The 25,201-nt window shown below is 35.7% G+C and overlaps 3 protein-coding genes across 3 annotated transcripts; all 3 read right to left on the bottom strand.

The window, feature by feature from the left end:
* Positions 1-38: 38 nt before the first annotated feature.
* LOC106712172 (arylphorin subunit beta) lies at positions 39-3,499 on the bottom strand. Its single transcript, XM_014504649.2, has 5 exons — positions 3,367-3,499; positions 2,517-2,650; positions 1,600-2,427; positions 1,350-1,516; positions 39-1,029 (listed from the first exon to the last, which is right to left on the bottom strand). Exons 1-5 carry the CDS (start codon positions 3,455-3,457, stop codon positions 138-140), a joined length of 2,112 nt encoding a protein of 703 aa, XP_014360135.2. The 5' UTR covers positions 3,458-3,499; the 3' UTR covers positions 39-137.
* A 5,384-nt stretch (positions 3,500-8,883) lies between these two features.
* Positions 8,884-14,312, bottom strand: LOC123721738. The gene has a single exon (XM_045681374.1). The coding sequence runs from the start codon at positions 14,117-14,119 to the stop codon at positions 8,960-8,962; it is 5,160 nt and encodes a 1,719-aa protein (XP_045537330.1). The 5' UTR covers positions 14,120-14,312; the 3' UTR covers positions 8,884-8,959.
* Positions 14,313-15,784: 1,472 nt separating this feature from the next.
* On the bottom strand, positions 15,785-18,967 carry LOC106712171 (acidic juvenile hormone-suppressible protein 1). The gene is made up of 8 exons (XM_014504648.2): positions 18,878-18,967; positions 18,550-18,680; positions 17,595-18,416; positions 17,344-17,513; positions 17,011-17,264; positions 16,711-16,923; positions 16,423-16,605; positions 15,785-16,203 (listed from the first exon to the last, which is right to left on the bottom strand). The coding sequence occupies exons 1-8, from the start codon at positions 18,957-18,959 to the stop codon at positions 15,938-15,940; spliced, it is 2,121 nt and encodes a 706-aa protein (XP_014360134.2). The 5' UTR covers positions 18,960-18,967; the 3' UTR covers positions 15,785-15,937.
* Positions 18,968-25,201: the final 6,234 nt, after the last annotated feature.

The following is a 25,201-nucleotide window of genomic DNA, read 5'->3' as shown; positions in this document are numbered from 1 at the left end:
ACTTTAGACGATTTTGGGATGAAAATGAAATAAAGAAATTTGCTAAAAATATTCAACTTTAATTATCAATGCATAAATAAAAACAATAAGAATTAACAACAGACATTGATCACACAGAAAGAAATTCCATTATCTTCTTAAAATTTAGTGTAAGTGGTTTTGTGGCCTACATAGTAGGGGTAATTAGACTGGTAAGGATAAATTTCATCTTCGTGGTAAATGAAAACATCCTTGAAGTACATGTTGGGCTGTATGAAGTAAGGCTCGTTTACTGGACGATCCAACGGGTAACCGAACGGTTTGTTGTCAACAATAAAGCTTTCAAGTGGCTCTGATGTGTGCTCTTTGCCATGGTATGGATAAACTACTACAAATAATTGGTAAGGGAAACCACCCTTTGTTCCCTTAGGTAGCATTAATCTTGACGGCATAAAGTCTGCTTCTGTAGACATGTGAGTGGGCACTTTGTTTTGTTCAAGAAGTTTCCAGATTTGTGCAGTTGGTACTGAATCTTCTTTGTAGAACAAGAAATCGGTTGAGCTACGTTCGATCTTGTTCTGTCCAGCTGTCAGTTTGTGAACAAACCAGTCGAGCTCGACGAAGTTCATCCAGTTATCTTCCAATGTTAGCGGGAAACCTTCGCCGTTGTATTTAGGCCCAATGAAGACCTTTACTACAGCATCGCCTTCAATCTCAGATTTGACATCGACCGTTAATGTGAATGGCTTGTGGTTGATACGTGGCTGACGCACTTTGTATGGAGTGAACTTGTAAGTCTTCAGTTGCTCTGGTGCAAAGAACACGCTGTTTGTTACATCGAAATCAAAGTATTCGAAGAATGTGACAAGCTTGTCAACCTTGACGTCAGTAACTTTAACGCCGACGTAGTGAAGCAGGTCCTGGGTGTAAGGTGCGAGGTATTCCTTGTACTGAATGAAGTACTTAAGAATTCTGCTGTAGAGTTGGTAGAAGACAGGGTCACGCAGCGATGTTTGGTAAAAGTCAAGCACAGTAGGAATATAGCTGTACCTGTAAAAATAAGAACAAATAATTAAAATATGTCCTTTTTGCAATTCTGACGTATAAACAATATCATTCTATGTAGGGATAAAATACGTGGAAAGTGGTGTTGGGTTGTTTGTCAATTAAATATATAATGATCGACCTATTTATTGTAATATTTGTTACTAAGATATTTAAAATGTATACGAAGCTGATTTTCTTAACTTAACGAAGACTATTTTTAAAAGAGTCTAAACACCATAGACAAATCCTTAGATTTGATTACTCTTTTAACGAACCCACTTATGTGTTCTACAATTGTTTCCACTGATCATAGTAATACATACTTGTCAACAGGTTCTGGAGAAGCACCCAAAAGACGCCTGGCAGTGACTTCGTAGGACCGGTGGTAGTTCCTTGGTCCGAATTTCTCGTATAAGTCGACATTAGATTGCCAGTAGTTGCCAACGAAGTTAACAGATTTTGAATTGGTAAAATCGACTTCTTGGTTGTACTGTAAAAAAAAGTTCGTTGTTTTTAGACTGACCACAACACAATATTAATTTTATGCACATTAATATTAATTATAATACTTACAGCCTTAAAGCGGCCTCTCTCCAGGTACTGTAAGAATGTCTTTTCATAGGCATCGAGGAACTGTAATTCTTGAACATTACTTTCATAAGGAATTTGGTACTGGTCAGGTCTTTGAATGAATGGATAGTAGTACGTTAAGAATGGAATGTACCCAGTCTTAATTGGTTTGGTCCAAGAAAATTCAGGAATTTCGCCTAATCCATTGCTCAGACGCTCCAAGTAGTATCGAGCGATCAATTGTTTGTAGAAGTAGTAGTAAACTTCTCCGCGGCGGTCTTTCCAAACGGTAAAAACATCGCCTTCGAGCCAGAAGGGGAAGTATGAGTGGAAGTAATAGTAGTAAGAGTTTAATCCGATGTCTTCTGTGAAGTACGACAACTTGTATTCCTCGTCACCATAAGTCCAGTAGTTAGAATAGTTGGTGTTATAGACATAGTAATCGTTTTCGAAAGTAATACCATACTCAGAAGCAAAATCGGGATTGGAGATTCCGCCTTGCATTTTAGTGCGGTACATTCTGTATAAGACATCAGAGTTGACAAAGAACTCAGGGTAGAGTTCATAAGGAGCAGGCAAGACTATTCCTTTAGTGTCTGGCCGATGGATAATAGCAATATAGTACGCATACAAGAATTGACCTTCGTTAAGGAACACGCGGGCGTAAGCCGCTGTTTTGTAGAAAGTTTCGAAATCTTTGGCGTAGTAGAAAAGGTGGAAGAGAGCGATCGCTTCGTCTCTCTGTTTTTCATAGAAAATAGAGAAAACATGATTTCTTGGCAGGACACCATGTTTGTACAACACCAAGAAGTCTTCTACAGCCTTTTTGTTCTGAAAATAAAGGAATAAGAAGTTGACTTCATCAAATATACATGATAGGTGCGATAATCATAATCAAATATTTAAATAATAGTGCATACGGTGTAATTTTCGATGTTAGCTTCAATGCTCCATTCCTTTGCAATTTTGTAGTACTCGGCATCCTTGCTAATTTGTGACGGTGCGAAGAAAAGCTCAAAAATTTTCTTCTGTTTGGTGACGAATTCGGCATCGACTGAAAATATTGTGATTACTTGTATATTTATAATATGGATAAAATTCGATATTATTCAGGCACATTTGAGTACGATTGAGCGGTATGACAATTCCACGACCACAGAAGACAGACGTGAGGTGGAAGTAATTCCGTATTTCATCTGGTTAGAGTGCGTGATGAACGCCTAATTTTAGTCCTCTTCCACTTCCCACCTTTTTCAGAGGTATGTAATGGCAAGAGTAAGTTGGTTTGGCAGAAATGGAGATGCATAGGAAGGGAAAATATCCTATTTCTGTAAATGTGACTGTCTATGGGTAGCGGTCACTTAACTTAAATACTATCAATAGGTCGGTTTTTTTTAAATACTTATGTATTTTAGGTAAAATAATTTTAAAAAGAACATAAAAAGAAGGGAAATTTGGACAGAATTTGAAAGAATATTATTAAAGTAATTAACTATTGGGTATTAAATTATTGGGGATTTAAGTCTAACTATTCAAGGGCTGATGGAATAAAAAATTCTCTGTAATTAGAGGTATTTAGAAAGTAATTGTGATTGTTCCCTTTCCACGTGAAGTTGACAGGTTTGTTGGTTTTTATGCTTCTCAATACGACGAGAGATCGAAATCGAAGAACACTAGTCACTGTTATAAGGAAAAGTGCTTATAGTATTCAGTGGATAATAATGATACCACAGAATTTGATGAGAAATAGAAAACATTTTAAATCTTTACCAGTTTTAGTCTTGAAGGGAACGGTTTCCGTGGGAACGGCACCTGACATCGCCAGGGCCACCAGCCCTGCAAGCACCAAGAGCGTCTTCATCGCTGCGTTCTCAGTGAAAACTGTGCCATCTCTACCAGTAGCTGCAGCTTTTATACTATATTCATATTTTTCTTATCGTCCACTAAAATGCAGATTTCTTGGTGATAGAATGTTTATAAATTTCGTAGCCGCGCTTTATCATTTCACCTTTCACCTTTACCTCATTAGTATCCGTTTCGGCAGGTCCGTTAAAAACAAACGTGATCACCTTGTTTATAATTTCGATTATCAGATATTGTTGTTAACAAAAATTTTCCATTTTGATATACGAAATATTTCTCTTGAATAGATTACTATTTCACTTACATACATATTTAAAAAAACAATATTGATGTTTTTATTCCTCACTTAGCTTAAAATTCGGACTTCAAGTTGTAATATTATAGATTCAAATAAGTCATTAGAAATTGTCTTTTTTGTTATAGACTATAGTCTCTCTAACTATAGTTATCAATTCGACTGTATTTTTTTATGTGTGCTACCGCGAAACTCCGCCCGTGGTGGTCGGATTTTGATAAAAATTATTTTAATCGAAAGGAAGTGCTTGCAGATGGGTCCCATTTTTTTGATTTTTTTAAATAACTAGAAGACTAGTAGATTTTGAATTTAGCTTCAAAATGTGTTGCGAAAATTAGGGACATTTTTGCTTTCAGCGCTTACGTAGGCTAAACTATAGGACCTACACACCAACCCACATTCGTTTGGTCTGCCAACGCTTCTTTTCCCTGCTGATTCCTTACATTGTTACGAGTATATTATAAATTATAGTTATTATATAATTCCAAATCGGCTGAGCATGTCGGGATAAAATCTGTAAAGACTTATTCATCACCAGTTTTTTTTTTTACATATTACAATAACAATTTAATCGAACATCATTGCATTATGGATATTTATTTATATATTATCTATTTATTGATTCATATTGCTATTATAAATAACATATTAGTTACGATTAAAGAAAAAGTGATTGGGTAACTGTAGTAAATAAAGTATGGATATTAGAAAAATGTATTTCAATACCCGAAATAGTTATTTAATTATCTGCGTTAAAAATGTGTCTGTCAATTGCCAAGTTATTCTTGCCTCCACTTGATACCTTTAAGGGATGTAATTTGAAATATGATTTCTTAATGCTAACCTACATAGTAACAGAATTATTAGTTAATATTGAAAAACCCTACATGTTATCGTTCAAATAGAAGGCAAACCCATCACTCTTGGTTTAACAGTTGAACATTTTAATCGAATTACAAAGTAAAAGCCTTCATAAAAAGGGAGATTTAAAAGAAGTCACAAAAAAGAAATAAAAATAAAGAAAAATAAATTATACAGATAAAAATTTCTTTTAATTCAAAATTAATTCGATAGTATGTTGATTTAGGTAATTTCATGGATATGTTTACATCATTTAAGATAACTAACCACCTCTTTACATTTCTCAAACTATCAAAGCTGATAACCTTTTATTTCTACTTTTGCCATTTTATCACTGTATATGTTTGTAAATAAACGATAATATTATAATATTATGATATATAAATTAAACATTTGTAAATACAGAGAAATAAAAATGATGTGTCTGTATCAAATGTATTTGTGTTAATTATAACATAAAAACATTTTTCTTTTTCATCAAAAAGGTTGGTCTGATTTTGAAGAGATGTAATGACGGGATGATTCTTGTAATCGAAGGTAGCTGAAATATGCGGCACGACAGTAACATAGGTTTAATATTTTTTTTAATATAAATTTTGCAATAAATAAATAAAATGTTATGATCTCCAACAAATTATGTCGGCATAGTTGTCACAATGTCACTTTCACCGTCATCTGAATTAATCCTATTTATTTTTTATGGGCGATTTCATCAAATTTCTCCAGAAGGTCTCAAAGAATGGCTCAATTCATCTTGATGAAATTTGGCACAGATGTAGAACATATATGTCTATAACAACACATACGCTACTTATTATTTTTTTTTTAATTACGCGCGGACGGTGTCGCGAGCTACAGCTTGTAGTAAATTATTATGGAGTGTCAAATATATAACACTCCACTCCACTTCGGGACGTTTTTAATTTAACTAAGGCACAAAGTCATGAGGGTGAATTTTTTAACGAAACTTCGTGACGAAAACTTTGTACAGAGAATCCTATGACCACGTACGCGAGTTAAAAAGGATTTTTAAATGTAATCCCCTAAAAGTCTTCCTTCAAACTTAGTCAACCACGCTGGCCTAGTGCCGCTTGGTTGACTTATAACATATCTTTGAATTTCTTCTCAGATATGTGCAAATTGCATACGATATTTTTCGTCACCGTAAGATCTTGGGATAAATGTACATACAGTCAAAATCTGTTATAACGACATCGAAGGGACTACTCATATTGAGTCGTAAAAACCGATAGTTGTAACAACCGGTGACAGGTATTAATAGGAAAGATATGTATATAACATTCAGCCAGGACCTTTGATTTTGGTCAATTTAACCGGTATGTTGTTCTAAACGATGTCGCCATAAACGGTTTTGACTGTATATACATCGAAAAACATATTGATACATGGCGGGGTTCGAACCCAGGACCTGCAGATTGCAAGTCAAATGCTAACTCCTGAGAAACCGACGCTACGTAGTATAAAATTTTAATTTATTTTACACTCTCGATGTTTCGAGCAATTTAATCTCTTGTTTGTCAGGGCTAGTTTTTATCTCCCAATCATCGTGACTTGGACATGTATTTGTTTATTAACTACAATTAAATTTAAAAAAATATTATGCAATACGCAGATTTCAAGTATGTCGTTAAAGAAGTTGGTATATGTAACATAATGAATAAATCAATGAATATGTTCTTGGGTGTTAAACAAAATTCTAAATGCTTTCTTTATACATACCTAATTTACATAATGCATGAAAAGAACTCTTATTAACTTGCTTGTACTCGCTATTATCTTCATATTAAATTATATTCGTGTTAACAAATAAGTTAGGTTAAGGTCATAAAAATTAATAAAGTGGCAAAAAGTTCAATTATTAATAAGTTGTAAAATGTAATTAAAACTAAAGATAAATCATAGACATTAAAGTCATCACAATAAGGATGTTAAGAGCAATCTTTACGTTATAGTAAACCGCTGATGCAATATTTATATTTTATTAACTAATCCTTCAGCACTATTTTGGTATATTATTTTGATAAAAATACTATTATTACGTTCGTACACCTTTAGTTATTTAATCGTACTTTCATTCAAATTTAAAACTATCGTCATTTTATTTATAAACTACTGTTGATGTTGTTTCAATTACATATAATGTTTCATTGTTGCACTGTATTTTACTAAATGCACCAATTAAATTATCACCGACTATAAGGTATTTTTACGAAACGTGCAACAATTTATATTATAAAGTTAAGTAAAAATTTATTTATTCTACTAAATATTTTCATTATTTATACTCTTTGCTCTTTATTTTTTTATTTATACTCAAGTTTCCTTTTATGATGAAAAAAAATCAATCACCTAACTGAGAATCTTGCGGCGTGATCCAAGAATTGCAACGCATGCTTGCTGAGTGTGTAGTGAACAAGAATGAGAATAGGGAATTTTTTCAAAAGCACAATTTGTCGAGACTCAATGTTGACGGACATTTGCTTTGGCACAACCATTTTCGGACCTACCAGATGGAATCCGCAGCATGGTGCTAAAGATCTTATAAAATTTGTAAAAACTTTCTTTTGTTACTATTTTTTTTTTGTTGTTATTTTTCGTACCTGTAATTGTAATTATTTTGTAAGTAGTTTGATATGGATCTAACAAGTTCATAATAACCAAAGTCACTATAAAAATAAAGTAAAAGAAGTATTCATACTCTTTCTAACCAATTTCGTATAAGATCATTTATATCACCCACTATCTCTCTTATTCATTAAATACCTCATTTTGAAGCAAACGTATTAAAAGGATTTTTAAGGAATCATAGGTTGTCCGGAAAGTTCGTGGCAATTTTTAAAAGGAAGCGCAAGAAGTCTTGGAGTTATTAAATTTATATTCGAAAAGATGATAACTTTAACCATAATATATGGAAAAAGCTTGGTTACGATTCGATAATTTTAAAAAGTTTTATAAGTTATTTATAGGCATTTTTGCTTTTCTTTTCTGAAACGGCAAAAAATACCATACAAGCGACGACTAATATAATGCGCTGTATACAGTGACGGTGCTGTAGCCAAAAGAACTGTGCGAAATTGGATTCACCCTTGGTAGAAATCCGATTATGATCCGCAACGTTTTTTAAAATAATCCCTTAATCGAAAACAAACTAGTTGGTTGGGATAAAAAGTCATTTAAAATCACAATTTTTGTCGAAAAACCTTAGAGTTTGGGTCGTAGAAGAGATTGGTACTTATGTATGTAATTTAAATAAATAAGATGGGTTTCAATTTTCCTTATAAAGCGGCATGAACTTAGCAAACAGATTGTTAATGATAAATTTATTATTAAAATAAGTTTTATAATAATTTCCACCTCAGTGCTGACATCTAGCTTTTTGTTGCGCACATAAGTAAACTTCACACCATTGCACAAAGTAAGAATGCCAGTTACAATGAACAAGTTTATTAATTATACACTAGATGGCGTAAAAAACAAAAATCTCGAAATGAATCAATTTTGTAGTTTTTCTTTTTTCAATTCATTCAATTTCAATACTTTTTTTCTTAAATCAATCCAATAACAAAGTCAAAAACATAAGATCTAATCAAGTAAGTTGCCACTTTACAAATAACTATGTATACTATTATTTTTTTAATTACAATATTTGAACTTTGTCTAAACTATTGTGAAAAGTGAAATTAACTTAATATAAAGTATTAAATGCTTATCAACACAAATTTAATTTGTAATCAGTCTAGAAGAATTAGTAAGAAATGAAAAATAAATAAATAGTAATCCTAAAAATTTTTGTTAATGAAAAACTTACAAGCCCATAAGCTTATTAATGACCTACAATATTCAAAATGTTCAGTCAATTAAAAAAAAAATCTTTAACAAATGCGCTCGGCTACTTGATTATCGTGATCGGTCTCTTATTTGAGTATTACCTAAACGTAATAACTATATTAAATGTACTCTCTACACATTACAACATTTATAAGCAAATGCTGTATACTCTATTGGTTAAAACCTTTTTTGGTTTGAAGGGATAAATTAAAAAAAAAACGAACAAGAGATTAAGCAAACAATATTTATTATAGTGGTATAGTAGGGTTCGTGTGTCGTCTAACACTTTATATGAATCACGTAAGCCACTTATGAGTTCAGTTACAAGAAAAAAAAAACACTACTTTATTAATACAATTATTTTAATCAAAAAGAACACTGTGATTTTATTATAAGAAACATCCAGAAAAGACAAGAAAAAAAAACAACCATTTCCTTTTAAGTGTCACCAAAAATCAAAGATTAAGTCCTGCTAAACACATACATGGACATAGATTAACTGTTGTACCGAGCGGGCATACGGCCGCGAGAGCTCCGAATGGGTCGGTTTGCTATATACTCCCCCTCTAGTCCTGGAGGACGCCCTCGCTCCTGGACTAGCACGTCATTACTACTAGGCTGAGGAACAGTTGCAAGGCCAACCATACTATCTGTGGGAGAAAGACTTGGAACTTCATCATCTGCCTCAGCATGCTGTGTCGGCATACGCCCTGGTACTCGAGAACCTGTTTCAACATTATTTGGGGGGCGACCACGTTTCTTCTTAGGCATCACGGGCCGCGGAAGAGTATCACCTTGATTCTCACAGTATAGAGTGAGATCGCTCACATGATATTTCCCTAAAACTTCATCAGGCTTGTCAACATGCGCGACGTGGTAAGTGGTAGGGCTGACCTTTTTAACGATGCAATACGGACCATCGCGCTTTGGAACAAACTTCGAAGTGAGGTCTTTAGCGCTTTTACTGAGAACGTGTGATTTGATGAGGACCTTGTCACCTTCGTTGAATGTTACAATAGGCCGTCTCGAACGATCAGCATACTCTTTAGCTTTATCTTGAAGAGTTTCAACGCGTTCACGCACCGCTGAAAAGGAGCTAACAAATTTCCTGAGATAGGGAGTTATTTGCGGGACAAAGTTATCTTTGTCTAGGACAGCACGAAGGTCATGGGCGACTTCTGTGGGGGACCTCATCTCTCTGCCAAATGACAAATAAGCAGGCGACATACCTGTGGTGCGACATATAGCGTTATTAAGAGCGAACCGAATCACTGGTAACATGTTTGGCCAGGAAGTGTGGTCGCCTTCCACGAGTTGTGCTAACAAAGTCTTAAGATCTCTATTTTTACGTTCGGCGGGGTTTGCTTCTGGGTGATAGAGAGGAATAAAGTTTTGCTTTATCCCCAGGATGGACATGCATTGACGCATGACTGCCGAAATGAATTGTACGCCATTGTCAGAAACCAGTCGGCGTGGAAGACCAAACCTCATAAAATACTCCTCTATGAGGACATGTGCACACGCTTCAGCAGTAGCTTCTTTCAATGGGAACAGTTCTGTCCACCTCGTAGCTGTATCTTCTATAAGCAAGATCCAACGCTCCCCCTGTTTTCCAGGTGGCAACGGGCCGAAAAGATCAACTGCCAAGACCTCGTTGCGCTGGTTCATCACCGGCGTCTGCAATAGACCTGGAGGCTTGGTATTAGCAGCCTTATAGCGTTGACAATGGATACATGCTTTTACATAATCAGATATGATTCTTCTCATTCCTGTGAAGTAGAACAGACGTGAGACTTGTTGGTAAGTGCGGTCAATTCCTGCATGTCCGGCTGTAGGGGCATCGTGAAGCTCTTTGAGAATATCGGTCACTTGGTGAGCAGGAATGACTAGTTGTGGGGACTCGGCATCAGAATCCGGATTGAGTCGATATAATACACCTTGTTCCATTAGAAATCCCCTTTCTGACCATCTTTTAGCAGCAAGTTCGTCCACTCCTTCCAATTCCGTGACGATCTTCCGTATTTCTGGATCCGTCAACTGGTCCTGGCGCAACTGGGTAGGTGACTTTGTGGGCAGGTTGCAAATGACAGAACAGATGCCGCAGTTATTTTGTGTTTCATTGGAGCAGATCGGTCTGCTTAACGTGTCAGCAACCACGTTAGCTTTTCCTGGGGTGTACTCGAATCTGATGTCAAATTCTTGAAGTTTAAGCGCCCAACGGACCAACCTACCAGCAGGAGACTTTAAAGAAAGCAACCAACGCAAGGGTTGGTGGTCGCTGCCTATAATAATTGGTTGTCCGTCGAGGTATGGCCTGAAACGCTCCACAGCCCAGACTACAGCAAGCGCTTCCCGTTCTGTAGTAGAGTAGTTGCGCTCTGCTGCGGTGAGTAGACGGCTAGCATACTCGATAGGCCTTTCGTCCTTGCCCTCCCCTTGAGCCAAAACTGCGCCAAGTGCATAATTGCTCGCGTCGGTACGCAGTACTAAGGGTTCTTTAAAATCAACTTGAACAAGTACGGGCGCCGTGGTCAACAGACGTTTCAATTCCTCGAATGCCTGAGTTTGTTCAGGTCCCCAGCTCCATGTACAATTCTTCTTGGTCAGACGAGTAAGCGGTTCTGCTATCTTTGAAAAATTTGGAATAAATTTCCTGAACCAAGAGCATGTTTGGAGAAAAGTTCTCAAGTGTTTTAAGTTAGATGGTTCCAGCATATTGAGGACAGCACTGACCTTCTCAGGGTCAGGAGAAACACCGTCTTGAGTGATGACGTGACCGAGATAACGGACACTTTCTTTGGCAAAAGCGCACTTCTCTCTGTTGACGTGCAGTTTAAATTCTGACAAGCGTTTAAAAACGGCTTCAAGATCCTGTAGGTGTTGCTGAAATCCTTCTGAGATAATCAATAAATCGTCTAGATAAGCAAGTACTGTAACATCTTTTAAAGCAGCACAGGAGCGTAGACGATCAATAAGCCTTTGGAAGGTTGCCGGCCCGTTTTTTAACCCGAATGGCATTCTCTTAAAGCGGTAAGTGCCTAGGGGACAGACAAAAGCTGTTTTGTCTCTGTCTGTTTCTCGGACCATAACTTGCCAATATGACGAACGAAGGTCAATTGTGGTCATATAACAATTCTTCTTCGTACTCTGGAGAAGGTCATCAATGCGTGGGAGTGGGTAAGTATCTGTCTTAGTTACTTCATTTAAGCGCCTATAATCCACGCAGAATCTTACCTTACCATTGGACTTCGGTATCATCAAAGCAGGAGAGCACCAGGCGGATTCGCACTCTTCAATGATGTCATCTGCCAGCATCTTCTCGATTTCCTGCTTCATCGTCTCCTTCTTGGACGGGTTAAGGCGATAGGGCGGCACAGCTATCGGAGGGTGATCTCCGGTGTCTATGCAATGCTCTGCAAACGGTGTCGGACCTCCCCCTGCTGTAAAAATACTTTCATGCCGAATAAGGAACTCAGATAGTGCTTGGCGCTCAGCTGGTTGCAAGTGTATGCCTTCATCATCCCGAAGCATGTTAGCAGAAGCTATGCACAAACCACGAGACATAGGTTCGAAAAGTAATTTATAATGCACCTTAGTATTGGCACTAAAATACCATTCATGACGATGAAAATCAATAACCACTTTGGCAGCATTAATAAAATCAATACCCAGTAAAGTTTCATTATCATTAGAATCAGGGAAGATTATAAATGGAATATTAATGACTATGTGTTCTAACCCCACTGGTAATATGGTTGTCAATACATCCATATCCCTAACATGCCCATCAGCAAGTTTGACATGTCTAGTGGAGGGAGTAAGAGGGTGACCCTTATGTAGTAAGAGAGCATATAGCGTGTGACCAGCAATACAATGCTTAGCTGCTGTATCTATGAGTGCAGTACCCTGTTTACCGAGAACTTGGATTTTGAAGATAGGCCGTAAATGCAAATACCTATCATCGCTCTCACGGTCGTACACAGACGCTACAACACTTCCCTCACATGTACAATAATTAAAATTCAAACAATTATCATTTTCCAAACTATCATTAATTTTTCCAAAATTACACTTACTACCTTTTTCTTCACAGTCACAATTAACTGAAAAATTTAAATTATTACAATTTGGTTCAATAATTTGATTATAAGGTAATAATGAGTTCTTATATTTAGCTACAATTCCTTGGTTATAACAAAAATTTAAATTTTTACACTTAGTCCGAACATCCTGATTATATAAAACATTATAATCACAAAAGATTGGCATCTCATTATTACTAGAGCAATTACAGTTTATATTATTTGATATAGAATCATTACTGACCTGAAAATAAGATTTTCTGGAAGTAAGGCCACTATCAATGGTAGCATAATTAATATTTGCATTTTGACACTTAAAATTACTAACAAAATTATTTTTATCATGTTGCTTAATACTATACATTGCATTTTCAACAGGGAAATCAGAAATAATTTTACTATTTTTATTAATACTACACTGAACACTGTAAAAAGCATTGTCATTTTGATTGTGTTCGGAAAGGTTAGATACACTTGACTCACCTCGGCTGATTAACTTACGGCACTGTTCCTTTGTGTGTCCAAACCTTTTGCAGTAGGAGCACACCGGACGCTGTTTTTTTATAGTCACAGACTGCTCTGTAGAACCTGGTACAGCAGACGTAGGTGTGGCAACAGCAGGCCGGGCGACGACAGGCCCAGCGGTGGCGGAGGCGGGCACGACGGTCGCGGCGGAGTTTGGATAGCGCGCGCGCGCCGGCGCGCTCGCACGAGTGACGCACGGTTCGTGCCGACCCGCAGCCGAGGCCGGCTGGGCACGGGTCGAACGCACACCACTAGTGGACGGCCTCGGTTGAGTTTCTTCTAATGAATCTTCTATGTTCCGAGCATGGCTCAGCAATGAGTTGAAAGATGTGAATTCTTCACGGCGCAATCTTCTGCGTATTCTGTTATGAAGTAACCCATATACCATGTCCAGTTGTACTTTTTCCGAGATATCATCCCTCGGTAGCTTTGCCATAAGCGCACGGACACGAGCAACAAACTTATCAGTGTTTTCTTCCACCTGCGGGGAAGCAAATATTTCTAAATATACTCTATGTGGTGGAAGGCGGGTGCCATATGCATATATTAAATTTTCTTTGGCTTCGTTCCAAGTGGATATGTGATGTTTTAATCCTAGCCACCATGTAGCTGCGTCAGCAGACAAAAGCATAGCTAGGCCTCGTATGATATTAGCGTCGGATACTTGAACGCACTCTGTATAGCTTTCAATTGCATCTATAAAGGCCTCAACAGATTCACCAGGTGCACCGCTGAATGAAGCTTTGCAACGCGCCAAGGTACCGTCTACGTTCACTGGGGGCATCGGCGGAGCTGCCGGCGTCGACGATCTTTGTTCCATCACGTACGACATAATGTTTTTAAATGTCTCAGCCTGCGAACGCTGCAGCGAGGCCATCAACGCTGAGACATCATCCAGGTTGAATGTAGAATTGTTGCCACTTGATTCGGCGTGGCGGCGATCATGGGGGCTATCGTGCTCCTCATGATTTTCGTTGGCGTTTGCATCTTCAACAGGCATAACGTAATCGCGACGTTGCTGGCGATCTTGACTTCTCGTTAGAGGCATTATGATTTAGCACCAACACCATACAATAGTTAGTAAAATGTTCACAGAGGCGCGTGCGCCATTTTGTTAATATGAGCACAAAACAATTAGAAAACGTTGGGCAGCCAGATATAGTAGGGTTCGTGTGTCGTCTAACACTTTATATGAATCACGTAAGCCACTTATGAGTTCAGTTACAAGAAAAAAAAAACACTACTTTATTAATACAATTATTTTAATCAAAAAGAACACTGTGATTTTATTATAAGAAACATCCAGAAAAGACAAGAAAAAAAAACAACCATTTCCTTTTAAGTGTCACCAAAAATCAAAGATTAAGTCCTGCTAAACACATACATGGACATAGATTAACTGTTGTACCGAGCGGGCATACGGCCGCGAGAGCTCCGAATGGGTCGGTTTGCTATAGTGGCTAAAATTAACAATAGATATCACACCAATGTCTTTTACAAATAGATTTCTCATAGTAAATGAGGCAAAGTGGGAATTTTTTAATCCCACAACAAATGAAACGCTCCATAAAGAGCCGCGACTTTATGATAGCCTGTCAAAGTAGTAAAATGAATCGGTTGTATTAAATAATGAATCGCTTCAGATTGAGACAGATTACGTTAATTACAAGCAGATAATTCTACATTTAAATTTTTTAGCCCTCTCCAAGTTAAGATGGTGATTTTATCCTTTCAACTTTGCGACTTTGCTATTTCCTTACGTACAATGCAAATTGACAGGTAATTGAAACTTAGACTTTTCTTCATATAATTAACTCACCCTGTCTTTAACTGTCGCTCAATTATAACAATAGATTTTTTTATTTTGTATCTTGATCGGTTGCCCTAAACGCGCGGCCTTATATGAGCGTTTCATTTGTGAAAGGTGTATTTGATTTAATGCAAGGTATCGCCTTAAGTTTTACTGCCACGCTTAAGTAAATTCAAAAATCTCCACTTCGCCTTCCCTACAATCAAGCATAAACGCATTTAGAAGAGACCATAGTTAGAAGAGTTATGAATATGCAGGCCCCAGAAAGAAAACTAAATTAGATACCTTGGGTTTCTGGGACTAAAATTAGCGTAAAACATATTGTTATCTCTGTTTTGTCAAAGACGAAACACAGGGATGATGAAAATAGTCGTTTTGTGTCTTTTTCTTGTCAATCTCTATCTGGTTTTTATTAGATATCAAATCCTCATCTCAGAAAATGTCACTACGTAAATACCCTTTTATATAAGTCCTCTCTAAATGAAGCCTCTCTAATATAAACTAGTTCAGCAAAATAAAATTGTATATTTAATGAATTCAATTTTACATTTTCTACCCAACTAAATATTAATTTGAGTATTATTCTATGTTTTATGTATACTTTTATATATTTGTTTATTTTAGGTATTGTATATTTCATGAGTGTATATTTTCAGATATCCTTATGTACCTATGGGTGAAAAAAATTAATTAAAATCAGTTACCAGCTGGGTTATAAAATTAAAAGATTATGGATTACATAAACAATTTTTAATATATATTTAATATCGTACAGGAATAAATATAAACAATCGATACATATACTAATAGATGATAAATAATACAATATATATGTATATATAAATTGTAAACTAGTATAATATTACAATATAAACGTATTACATATCAACACTGTTTGATGTATTGGGTAAAAAAGAAAGTATTTTACACATATACAGGTCCATTTTTTCAAACTCAACTATAGCTATTGTAATATCATAAAGTTTTCATAAAACAAACTAATAACGTATATAAATATATGTAGGAATTATAGTTCAGTATTAAAATCGACTGCGCTTAAACAACTTGAGGCACATCCACTTCAGGAACATGTTTGTGGAAGATGTGGACGTCCTGGATGTAAAGGTTAGGAACTTTGTCAGCCTGCCACTGGTACAGCGGCCTGTCCACTGGGTAGCCGAACGGTTCGTCGCTCAACCAGCGAGCGCCGGAGCCGAGACCGTAGGAAACGATAGGATCGAAATTGCTGCCTTGCGGAATCTTGCTCGGTCGGAATTCGGAAATGTGGACCAGAAGAACGAATGGAAAACCTCCAACGCGACCTGCAAAAAAGAAGAACATGTTAGGTATGTGTTCGTTGACAGCAACATAAAGCTAGATTTTTGAATTAAAAAGAATATAGAGCACAATTGCCATTATTAAACCTCTATAATAATGGTTTAAAACTGATTCATTGTTGGAACTTGGTAATTTACATATTTTATTTTTTAGTTTTATTATATTTTTTCGCTTTTAGCGAAATAGGCTCGCAATTATTTTACCTTTAGGCAAAAGAAGGTGATCAGGGAATCCGTTAAGGCGATGAGTTTTATCAAGGACGAATTGTCCTTTGCCGTGCAGCGCATTGTAAGCCTTCTCATAGACCTCGTATCCAGGAGTCCAGTTGCGGATCGTGAGCCAGTTGTCAGTCGACTCGCGCTTGATGACAACATTTCCGGTAGGTACTAAAGCATAAAAATTACAGGTGTTATTATAAGTTACGTTCTACGAAAGTAATCTGAATCGAGTCAAATAAAATAGCACAGAATAACAATTCAATAACTACTTACAATCGTATGGGAAAATATCCAGCAGGTAGAAGTTTTCAGTGTTCTCATGCAGAGGAATTTCGACACCGTTACTATCGTATTTGGGTGCCAAGAAGAACTTAACAAGAACGGTCTTCGCTTCCTCACTGGTAACGTTAACACGTACAGTGAATACCTTGTGGTTCAACTGTGGACGTTGAACTAACACGCTGACATCATCGACTACTGCCTTACCTAAAGAATACATCGTATATAGAAACTTCATTTCAAGCAAACAAATAAATAAGCAAACAAATCAAATAAATGTAAGGAGAAACTTACTCTCGTGTTCGTTCAAATACAGGTGGTTAGTGACGTTAAGGTAGACGTGTTCAAAGAAAGTTACGAGTTTGTCTACCTCGACGCTCTTAATGGTAACAGATGGAACTATCAATTTGTGGACATCATAAGAAGGAAGAGTCTTGTGCCAAGCAGTGAACAGTTCAAGAACGCGTTTCCAAATCGAATAGAAAGCAGGATCGCGAAGGGCAGTCTGATAGTGTTCCAAGACCGACGGAACTACAAGCGCAACCTGGCTGCAAAACATATTTTTATTACAAAGTTATCTCAAATGTGTCAGGAAATTTTAAAATTACATGTAAATAATAAACTTACTCATTGTGATAGCGTTGCTTGTGCCATAAAGTGTTTCCAAGAAGAGCCTTCCAAATGCTGATAAAGTCCTTGTAGTATTTGGGGTTGGGAGAATCAATGCCACCCTCTATTAAACGGCCGAGAATGTCAATAGCCTCCGGAGTGTGGATGTTGATGTGCTCACCGACGTGCTATTAATAAACATTAAATTATTAAAAAATCTTTAAAAAATTGCTGATAATGAAAAATTTCTGATCAACTTCTTCACTTACATTGACGACATAGCCTTGATCAATGGCTTCGCGAACGCGATGTTCATAATCTATAATCTTAGTGATGGCTTCAACAAACTCAGGTTGATCAAGATGGAAGTGGTTGGGCCTGACAGGGAATGGAATACCGTTGTGGTATGATATTTGTGGAACGTATCCTTGTTTAACCAAGTTAAAATCAAGCACTGGTATTTCTCCAAAGCCATTAGACAATCTTTCTAAGTAGTAACGGGTAACAATTTGCTTGTGTAAGAACCACCAGAATTCACCACGTCTGTCTTTAATCAAAGGTGTTTCTTCACCTCCAAGCCAGTATGGATACAACAAGTTGTGGTTATAGTAGAATGCATTGAGGTTAACGTCATGCGTGAAGTAGGTTAGAGTGTTGTCATCGGTAAAGTAGGGCCATACGGTATCGTTCCACCTTATTACAACATTCTCATCCCAAACATAAGTAGATGGGTAATGTTCAATCCATTGCTTGCCATGAGTATTGATTCTCTGCGCTGTGGTAAGTACTTGGGCATTGTGGAAGTACGAAGGGAAAATGTCGTAAATTGGTGGGATCACAATGCCTTGGGTACCCGGATGGTGTAATAACACAACGCTCAGGACGTACACGAAAAGACCCTCATTGACCTTGTTTCTAACAAAGACTGCAGTCTTATAGAATGTGCTAAAATCTTTAGATGAATACAAAACATTGTATAAGAGTTTAGCTTCGAATAAGTGCGTGGGCTCCAAAACTGAGAACGGTACACCTCGAGGTAGTATCGCATCGGATTTAATAAATTCCCAGTATAATTTGACAGCAGTTTCGTTCTGTAAAATTAAAAAAAAAACCAATGTTAATGTTTGTTATTATCATTAAAACACATAAGTTTTTGCCATTTATGAAAGTTTCATTTCAATGCGGCTAAACAAGTTTCATATTATTAATAATATGTATGCTTACGGTATATTTCTCGATGTTCTGGATAAGGTCCCATTGATCCCAATGCTGCAGCTCAGGCTCGTGAATTGGTTCGTGGATGTGATAGAACAGGTTCAATACATCCACTTGATGTTCCAGGAATTCCTTATCAGCTGCAGAAATAACATAAAATATAAGGTGGTTGCTGTGACCAATTATTTGTAACAGTTATTTTATGTTTTGAAATTATAATCAAGTATTTTATTTTTTTTTAAATCCTTGGACATTTTGGCAGATCCAAATCTGCTGAATGAATGAATCTTCATTGTCTCTTGTAGTAAAAAAATATAAAATAAAATGTAAAACTTACCAATTTTTTGCTGCACCTTATGGACAGGATCTGCCAGCCCACAGGCCAGCAGTGCCAAGACACACAACACCAGACGAGCCATGTTCGTTAGTGAAGAATCTGCCCATAGCACCACTATATATACTACAATACTTCGATAATATTCAACAATTATCTAGCGTAGGTCAGGTATAATGTAAATAATAAATATCATGCACCCTTATCTTCCAATATAACTTTGGCATAACAAGTACGAATTCTTATTATTAAAACTTTCTCTGTGTTTAACTAGTAACTTAGGTATAGTCGACATTTGCATATTTATGGCTCATTTGGTTTAAATATTGTCCGGCCGTCCTTACCAGAACTTGGACCAACATAAACCATATATGTATCAATTGTTGTGAGAGTGTACAACCTATCTGATGACCAATAACTGCTATTTATAATAGAAATTGTAAAGTATTAATCTTGTATATTACACTTTGAAGAGTTAATTCTATTAAATTAAGTCACAGAACTTGAAATCATTTGTATCGGTTCAGGTGAGCAGGAAGAAAAGTTATAAGGATATATATATTAAAGGATCAAATAATTCTCGGTCCGTTGCTCGTTTGCCCCCTTCTCGTATAAAAAAAAAAAAAGGTGAGTAAGAACCATGAGCTTGCACCGGAGAAACAAAGGTACAAAAACATAAATATCGACTTTTCTCTGATTTTTTTTAAATACTCGTAGTTACAACATGTATTTTGATAAAACTTTGGGTGGCAAAGAGCATAAAAGAACTTAGGTAGACGCGAGGTAAACCAAAGAAATTAAGTAAACGTGCTGCAATTGTAATTGCTCTTCTAATAATTTCCTAATAATATATCGTCCATAGTTACATAATATTTTTTTCTAATCTAGAGATAATATTTATATATGTGAAATTATATTGTCAAACAATATAATATACTAGCTATCACCCGCGACTACGTCCTGGCCCGACGGAAATTAAAAAAATCTTAATTAGCAGCAAATGTATTCTTCCAGACTAAGTTCAACATATATGCTAAATTTCAGGTACGTGATAACAAACATCCATTCATGTAAACATACGCATTTATACCATAATTAAGAATTAAGAAGTAATCATCCTCAGCTCACTATTCTTCCTCACTGAGCAGATCCTAGCCTACCCAAGTTAGGGGTGAGTAACTCATAGTCAACCACAATGTTTTCTTTCACCGGAAAAACGTCGGATGAATGTAAATGTGTAGATCGAAAATTGGCATATGGCGAGATTTGAACATAGGACCTGCATTACAAGTCAAGTCAAGTACCCTGAATCACCGATACTCATAACAAGTAAGGAATAAGATTGGCTTTTATGAAAAAAACTATGATTTTTCAATAAAAATATAATGGGTTGCCTAGATCCTATGTTACAGGATTGCATTTATAATATTAAAATGTAATTCAAATTGTTAAATATGAAAAAACACAAAAATAATTATAAATCTCAATACAATATTGATTTGTTATCAGTTTCAATACATGCGCATAAGTTAATTTTCTCGTGATTGACTTCATTTTGTTTATGTATTATTTATCGATTGCCTCAAGAGAGGTCATAACAATGAATTTCATCACTATTTTTTTAATAAAAGGTAACTGAACGGACTTAATGTAACTAATATTTATAAATGAGCAGTTGCTATGACTGATTATTGCGCAATTCTAAAACGACGAACGTTGATAGCTATGAAAATACATATTGCAACAGCGCCAAACACATTTTGGCTTTGGAGTGTGAATGCAATAATTTATACGTATGTATATATTTAAAAATTTTATCAAGTAAAAGACAACTAAAGTATTACTGGGCTAAACTAAAAAAAAAAAGTTAAAGATAAAATTAATCTAAGTCTAATAGTCAATCTCATTAGGACAAGCGGTTCCTCCTCAATGTATAAAATAATTAATCGAGTGGCGTATTAAAATTGGTTAAAAAAGGTTGAATGCTGTGACAAGGGCCAATATATCACTTGGCATCCTCGCCGCGCCGCCGCGCTGCTCGGCCGCGTCCGAAGTTTTGACGTATGAGTAATTTATTGGCTAAAAAAATAAATTACCGGATTGCCCACACATTTGTTGTGCTCAAGGTGGTTGATTCGGGTGCAACGCAAAAAATGATCAACGCCCGAAGCATCGCATTAACTCGCTACTTGCGTCTAAAACAACCCATATGACCACTCGATCATCAATACATTTTCAAAGCACGGAAATTTTCTTCAATAAAAAAATATATAATTTTGCCGCTTGCTCGTTTGCCACCTTATAATATTTAAAAAAAAAACATTAATTAGTAAAAGAGTTAATAGATTCATGACGAAGAACTTTACAAACTGTGTAGGTTAAAGTAAACCTTGAACCACTCACAAAGTAATAATAAATGTAAAGGGAAAATAAAATAGCAATTACATTCAGTATCTTTAAAATAAATCGTTTCAATAGTTAAGTATTTAAGTACTTCAGTAAGCAAAGTATCTTATTAAAATGATGCTGTAGTCCCAGTATTAATGGCAGTGAATAATACTGACGAGGAATAATGCCCCGTTTAATATTCATATATTTGTTTTGGACGTCGTTTCGCCCTGACACTTAACCGATGGCTATGTATTAATTATTCGATGCATGAGCTCGCATTCAATGAACTTTGCACTCGTCTCAGCACTAATATATTTTTATGTTTATTTAGAAATACAGTCAAAACCGTTTATGGCGACATCGTTTAGAACAACATACCGGTTAAATTGACCAAAATCAAAGGTCCTGGCTGAATGTTATATACATATCTTTCCTATTAATACCTGTCACCGGTTGTTACAACTATCGGTTTTTACGACTCAATATGAGTAGTCCCTTCGATGTCGTTATAACAGATTTTGACTGTAATAAGATATGGAATAGCTTTAATTGTTGTGGTTATGGAAAGTGTCAAACAACAGAAGTCTACTGTAAAATATGGTGACGCCTGGCCGGTGTACCAAAGGTAACCAAGCCTGCAAAAGCGTTAGCTAGATATTATTGACAACGCTATGGTTTTAACTATGAGCAAGATTTGGCTAAAACCATATAGATTGATAAACTATTTGGACCCGGTGGGAATAAGTATTATTGAATCACAATAGCACATAGCGCCCCCTTGTCAATGTCAAAAAAGTTTCACAAGATCCATGCTGTCATGTGACATTTTATCTTGTATGTAATTTTCTAGGTCTTACATATTTTCTGACAGGACTAACCGCGGTAGCAGTGCCTCTCAATGGGTCAGTTAAATTTGTCGCACTACAACTACATTTCGCCTATGTCGTTCATAGACAATATGTTTGTTTCAAAATTTGTAAATTATAATAAACTCTCGGTATCTCTACAAAATTACTTTTACTTAACGGTTAAGACACTGAAAGGAGACAGACTTATGGGATAAAACTGTTAATCCTTTTTCCGAAATAGGATTAAACAAATGACAACAAACAGCGAGCTTTCGACAAAATATTTTGTCAATTATTTGTCACAACTGGTGGTTGCCTAATCCTCATCTTGTTTTTGTTGCTCTTTGTATTTCGCACTATCAGGGTGGCGAAAAGAAATACAAACGTCAACAACGTCTTAAGAGCTCATCCTTTTATAAAGTGAGAACTTAATCGCAAAAACCCTTTTTGTGTTGAAGTATCGCTTTCTCTTTGATACATTTTTTTCACTTTCCTATGTTTGGTTATAATAGACAAAAAAATAATCTTTTTCATTCAACTTGTCATTCTTACTGTTCTTACTTTTCTTGTTTAATCATTTTTTTTTTGAGTAAGAAATATTATTTTAACAAAAATTAATAATGAGGGAATATAGATATATATTGTATAATAACATGCATACCTAAACCCTTAATTATCTGTGTTACAGAATGCTGATTAATTTCAGCATCAACAGACTTAATAATTAATTTTGAAATTTTGTTTGCAATGTATTATAGGTTTTAATATTAAATTAAAAGGAAAATAAAAATATAAAATGGCTGTAAAAAGTATTCTTCAACATTCCTACACAAAATGGATGAACAATATAAAAAAAGAATTCATTCGGATTGGTGTTTAATTGACAAAAACTATTTCAAAGTTCGAATCGTGTCGACCACACATTAAGACTTCCCATAAAATCAACGGGAAACGTCCATATAGATTGATCGTAAGAGACCGATCTTCGTGCTATATGCCTATAACGATGCCAACTCGTTTATTACAAGAATTAAATATTGTAAATGAAAGAATCGCATACAGAGATTACATAATAATAGTTTTATTATGACATTCACACGGTCACTTCGGTGAAATGAAAATCATCTAAATAAAAGTATCGCCGAAAGTTCGAGTCACATTGGATATTGATAAACATTATCAGATACGATTCACGGCTCGACTTGTCTCAGTAATGCTCAATATTATAATTAACTGACCCCGTGAACTTCAAGTCCGGTCGCACTGTACTTGGAAACGGATATTTCTGACATCATGCTTTGTCGATTACGATTTTGTGAATTTCTTAAAGATTATATTTGATGTAATTTTTTCAAAATTTAATTTTGGAGTACTACTTCATAACAATTTAAACGAAATATGTGTTTTTTAAAATTGTAATTTGCATATTTTTATAATTTGTATTTACATTTTATGTTCACGTTCTTAATTTCATAAAAAAAAACCCTTGTTAATTTTTACAAGAACGGTTGTTTAATTTCTCATTTTCGTTGCGCAAAATTATATTAAGATATTATGTACATTAAAATATGATATTATATACAGATAATTAAACATAAATTTTGAACGTTAAGTTAAACTACAGTTAGCGACGGTTGTAATTGGCCATGCGGAGTGGAGCGCATCTCGCATCACACCTGTGGTATCGGACGCATCCCCCCGCCCTCCGTCCTCGTCGCCCCGCCGCTCCGCATCACACGAGCCGCCTCGCATATCATACACTCTTATGAGAACTAAAAAATAAAAAACCATGGTCTACAATGTATGGATGCGGTATGGTATCGTGTTAAATGTTTTACACAAACAAATTATATGAATGCTAAGTATAATAATTTTTTTAGGGCTTACTTACTAATTTTAAATAGACAAATTTTTAGCCACCGCTACTAAATAGTGTTCACTACGTTTCTTGTGTCTAATAAAGATACAATGCGTATTTAAATATTACAATATTTTTGGAATACTGCTTACCAATTTGTAGTTTTTTTTAAGGGTTTATTATGTACAAATAGATAGAGAGATATTATTTAGAAGAGCTCATAGCGTAGAAAATTTACGGCGACCAAATAGTTAACTACTAATTGAGATATATGAACTACACTATCACAAATTAAAAACTTAGCTACATGGTTTTATACATCCTTTCAGTTTTTTTGTGAAATAAATTATTCATAAAACATTATAAAGATAAATATCCAGTCATGTTATAGATCTATGTAACCATCCAGTAATAATGGCCTTTTCAGATTTTATTGATTTGAAATATCAAATCCGCTGATTGATTTCTTTATTGCCGGCCAATGCTTCGGAGTTATATTTTGTTGATCCTATTGACGCTTGTCCGGCTATTAATAGAGTTAATTGCTACATAATTGATGATATTCAAGCGTCTATCAAACTCGTTTTACCACCTAATTAAGTCCTGTGGGAATTGCTTCGACTAAACTCTACTAGATTTTTGTATTTACAAGATTCAAACTGCTGTCAATAATTATTTTAACAATTAGCTGTCAGTTTACACAAAGGCTAGTGGTAGATCACGGGAAAGATTGCCTATGAGATGGACTGACTAAACGACTGTTTACACCAATGTTCAAAAATGGCTTGTGAAGCGGGTCACTGATGCACTGTGACCACGGCTAATTAGGAAAGACAGAAGCGACCAAGGAAAGTGCCAATATAAACACGTATTTCTCGTATACTAGTGTAATCAGCTTATTCTCTGTCCTCTGCTGTGAAGGTCAGTTGGTTAGGGTAGGTTTCTCATACTAAACCTACACTTAGACTCCCATAGTGATTACGTAACATCGCCGAATGCACATAGAAGCAAACAAGCCGCTATATTTTATAAAATATATTTACATCTAGCAAACTTACTAAAGTTAATCGTTTTTAAAAAAGCTTGTTGTCTTTTAATCTAGAATATATATTAAAAATCTGTTTATTTAGGATTATGCCTCTTTCATCGTAATCTTAATTTCAAACTCATATAAAACAAACATCGTTGGTTATATTCTAAGACTTTTGAAGCCCTATTTGATGCTTTGAA

The sequence above is a fragment of the Papilio machaon genome, chromosome 15 (assembly GCF_912999745.1).
Source record: "Papilio machaon chromosome 15, ilPapMach1.1, whole genome shotgun sequence".
Lineage (NCBI taxonomy): Eukaryota > Metazoa > Arthropoda > Insecta > Lepidoptera > Papilionidae > Papilio > Papilio machaon.
This window is presented reverse-complemented; position numbering and strand designations above follow the sequence as displayed.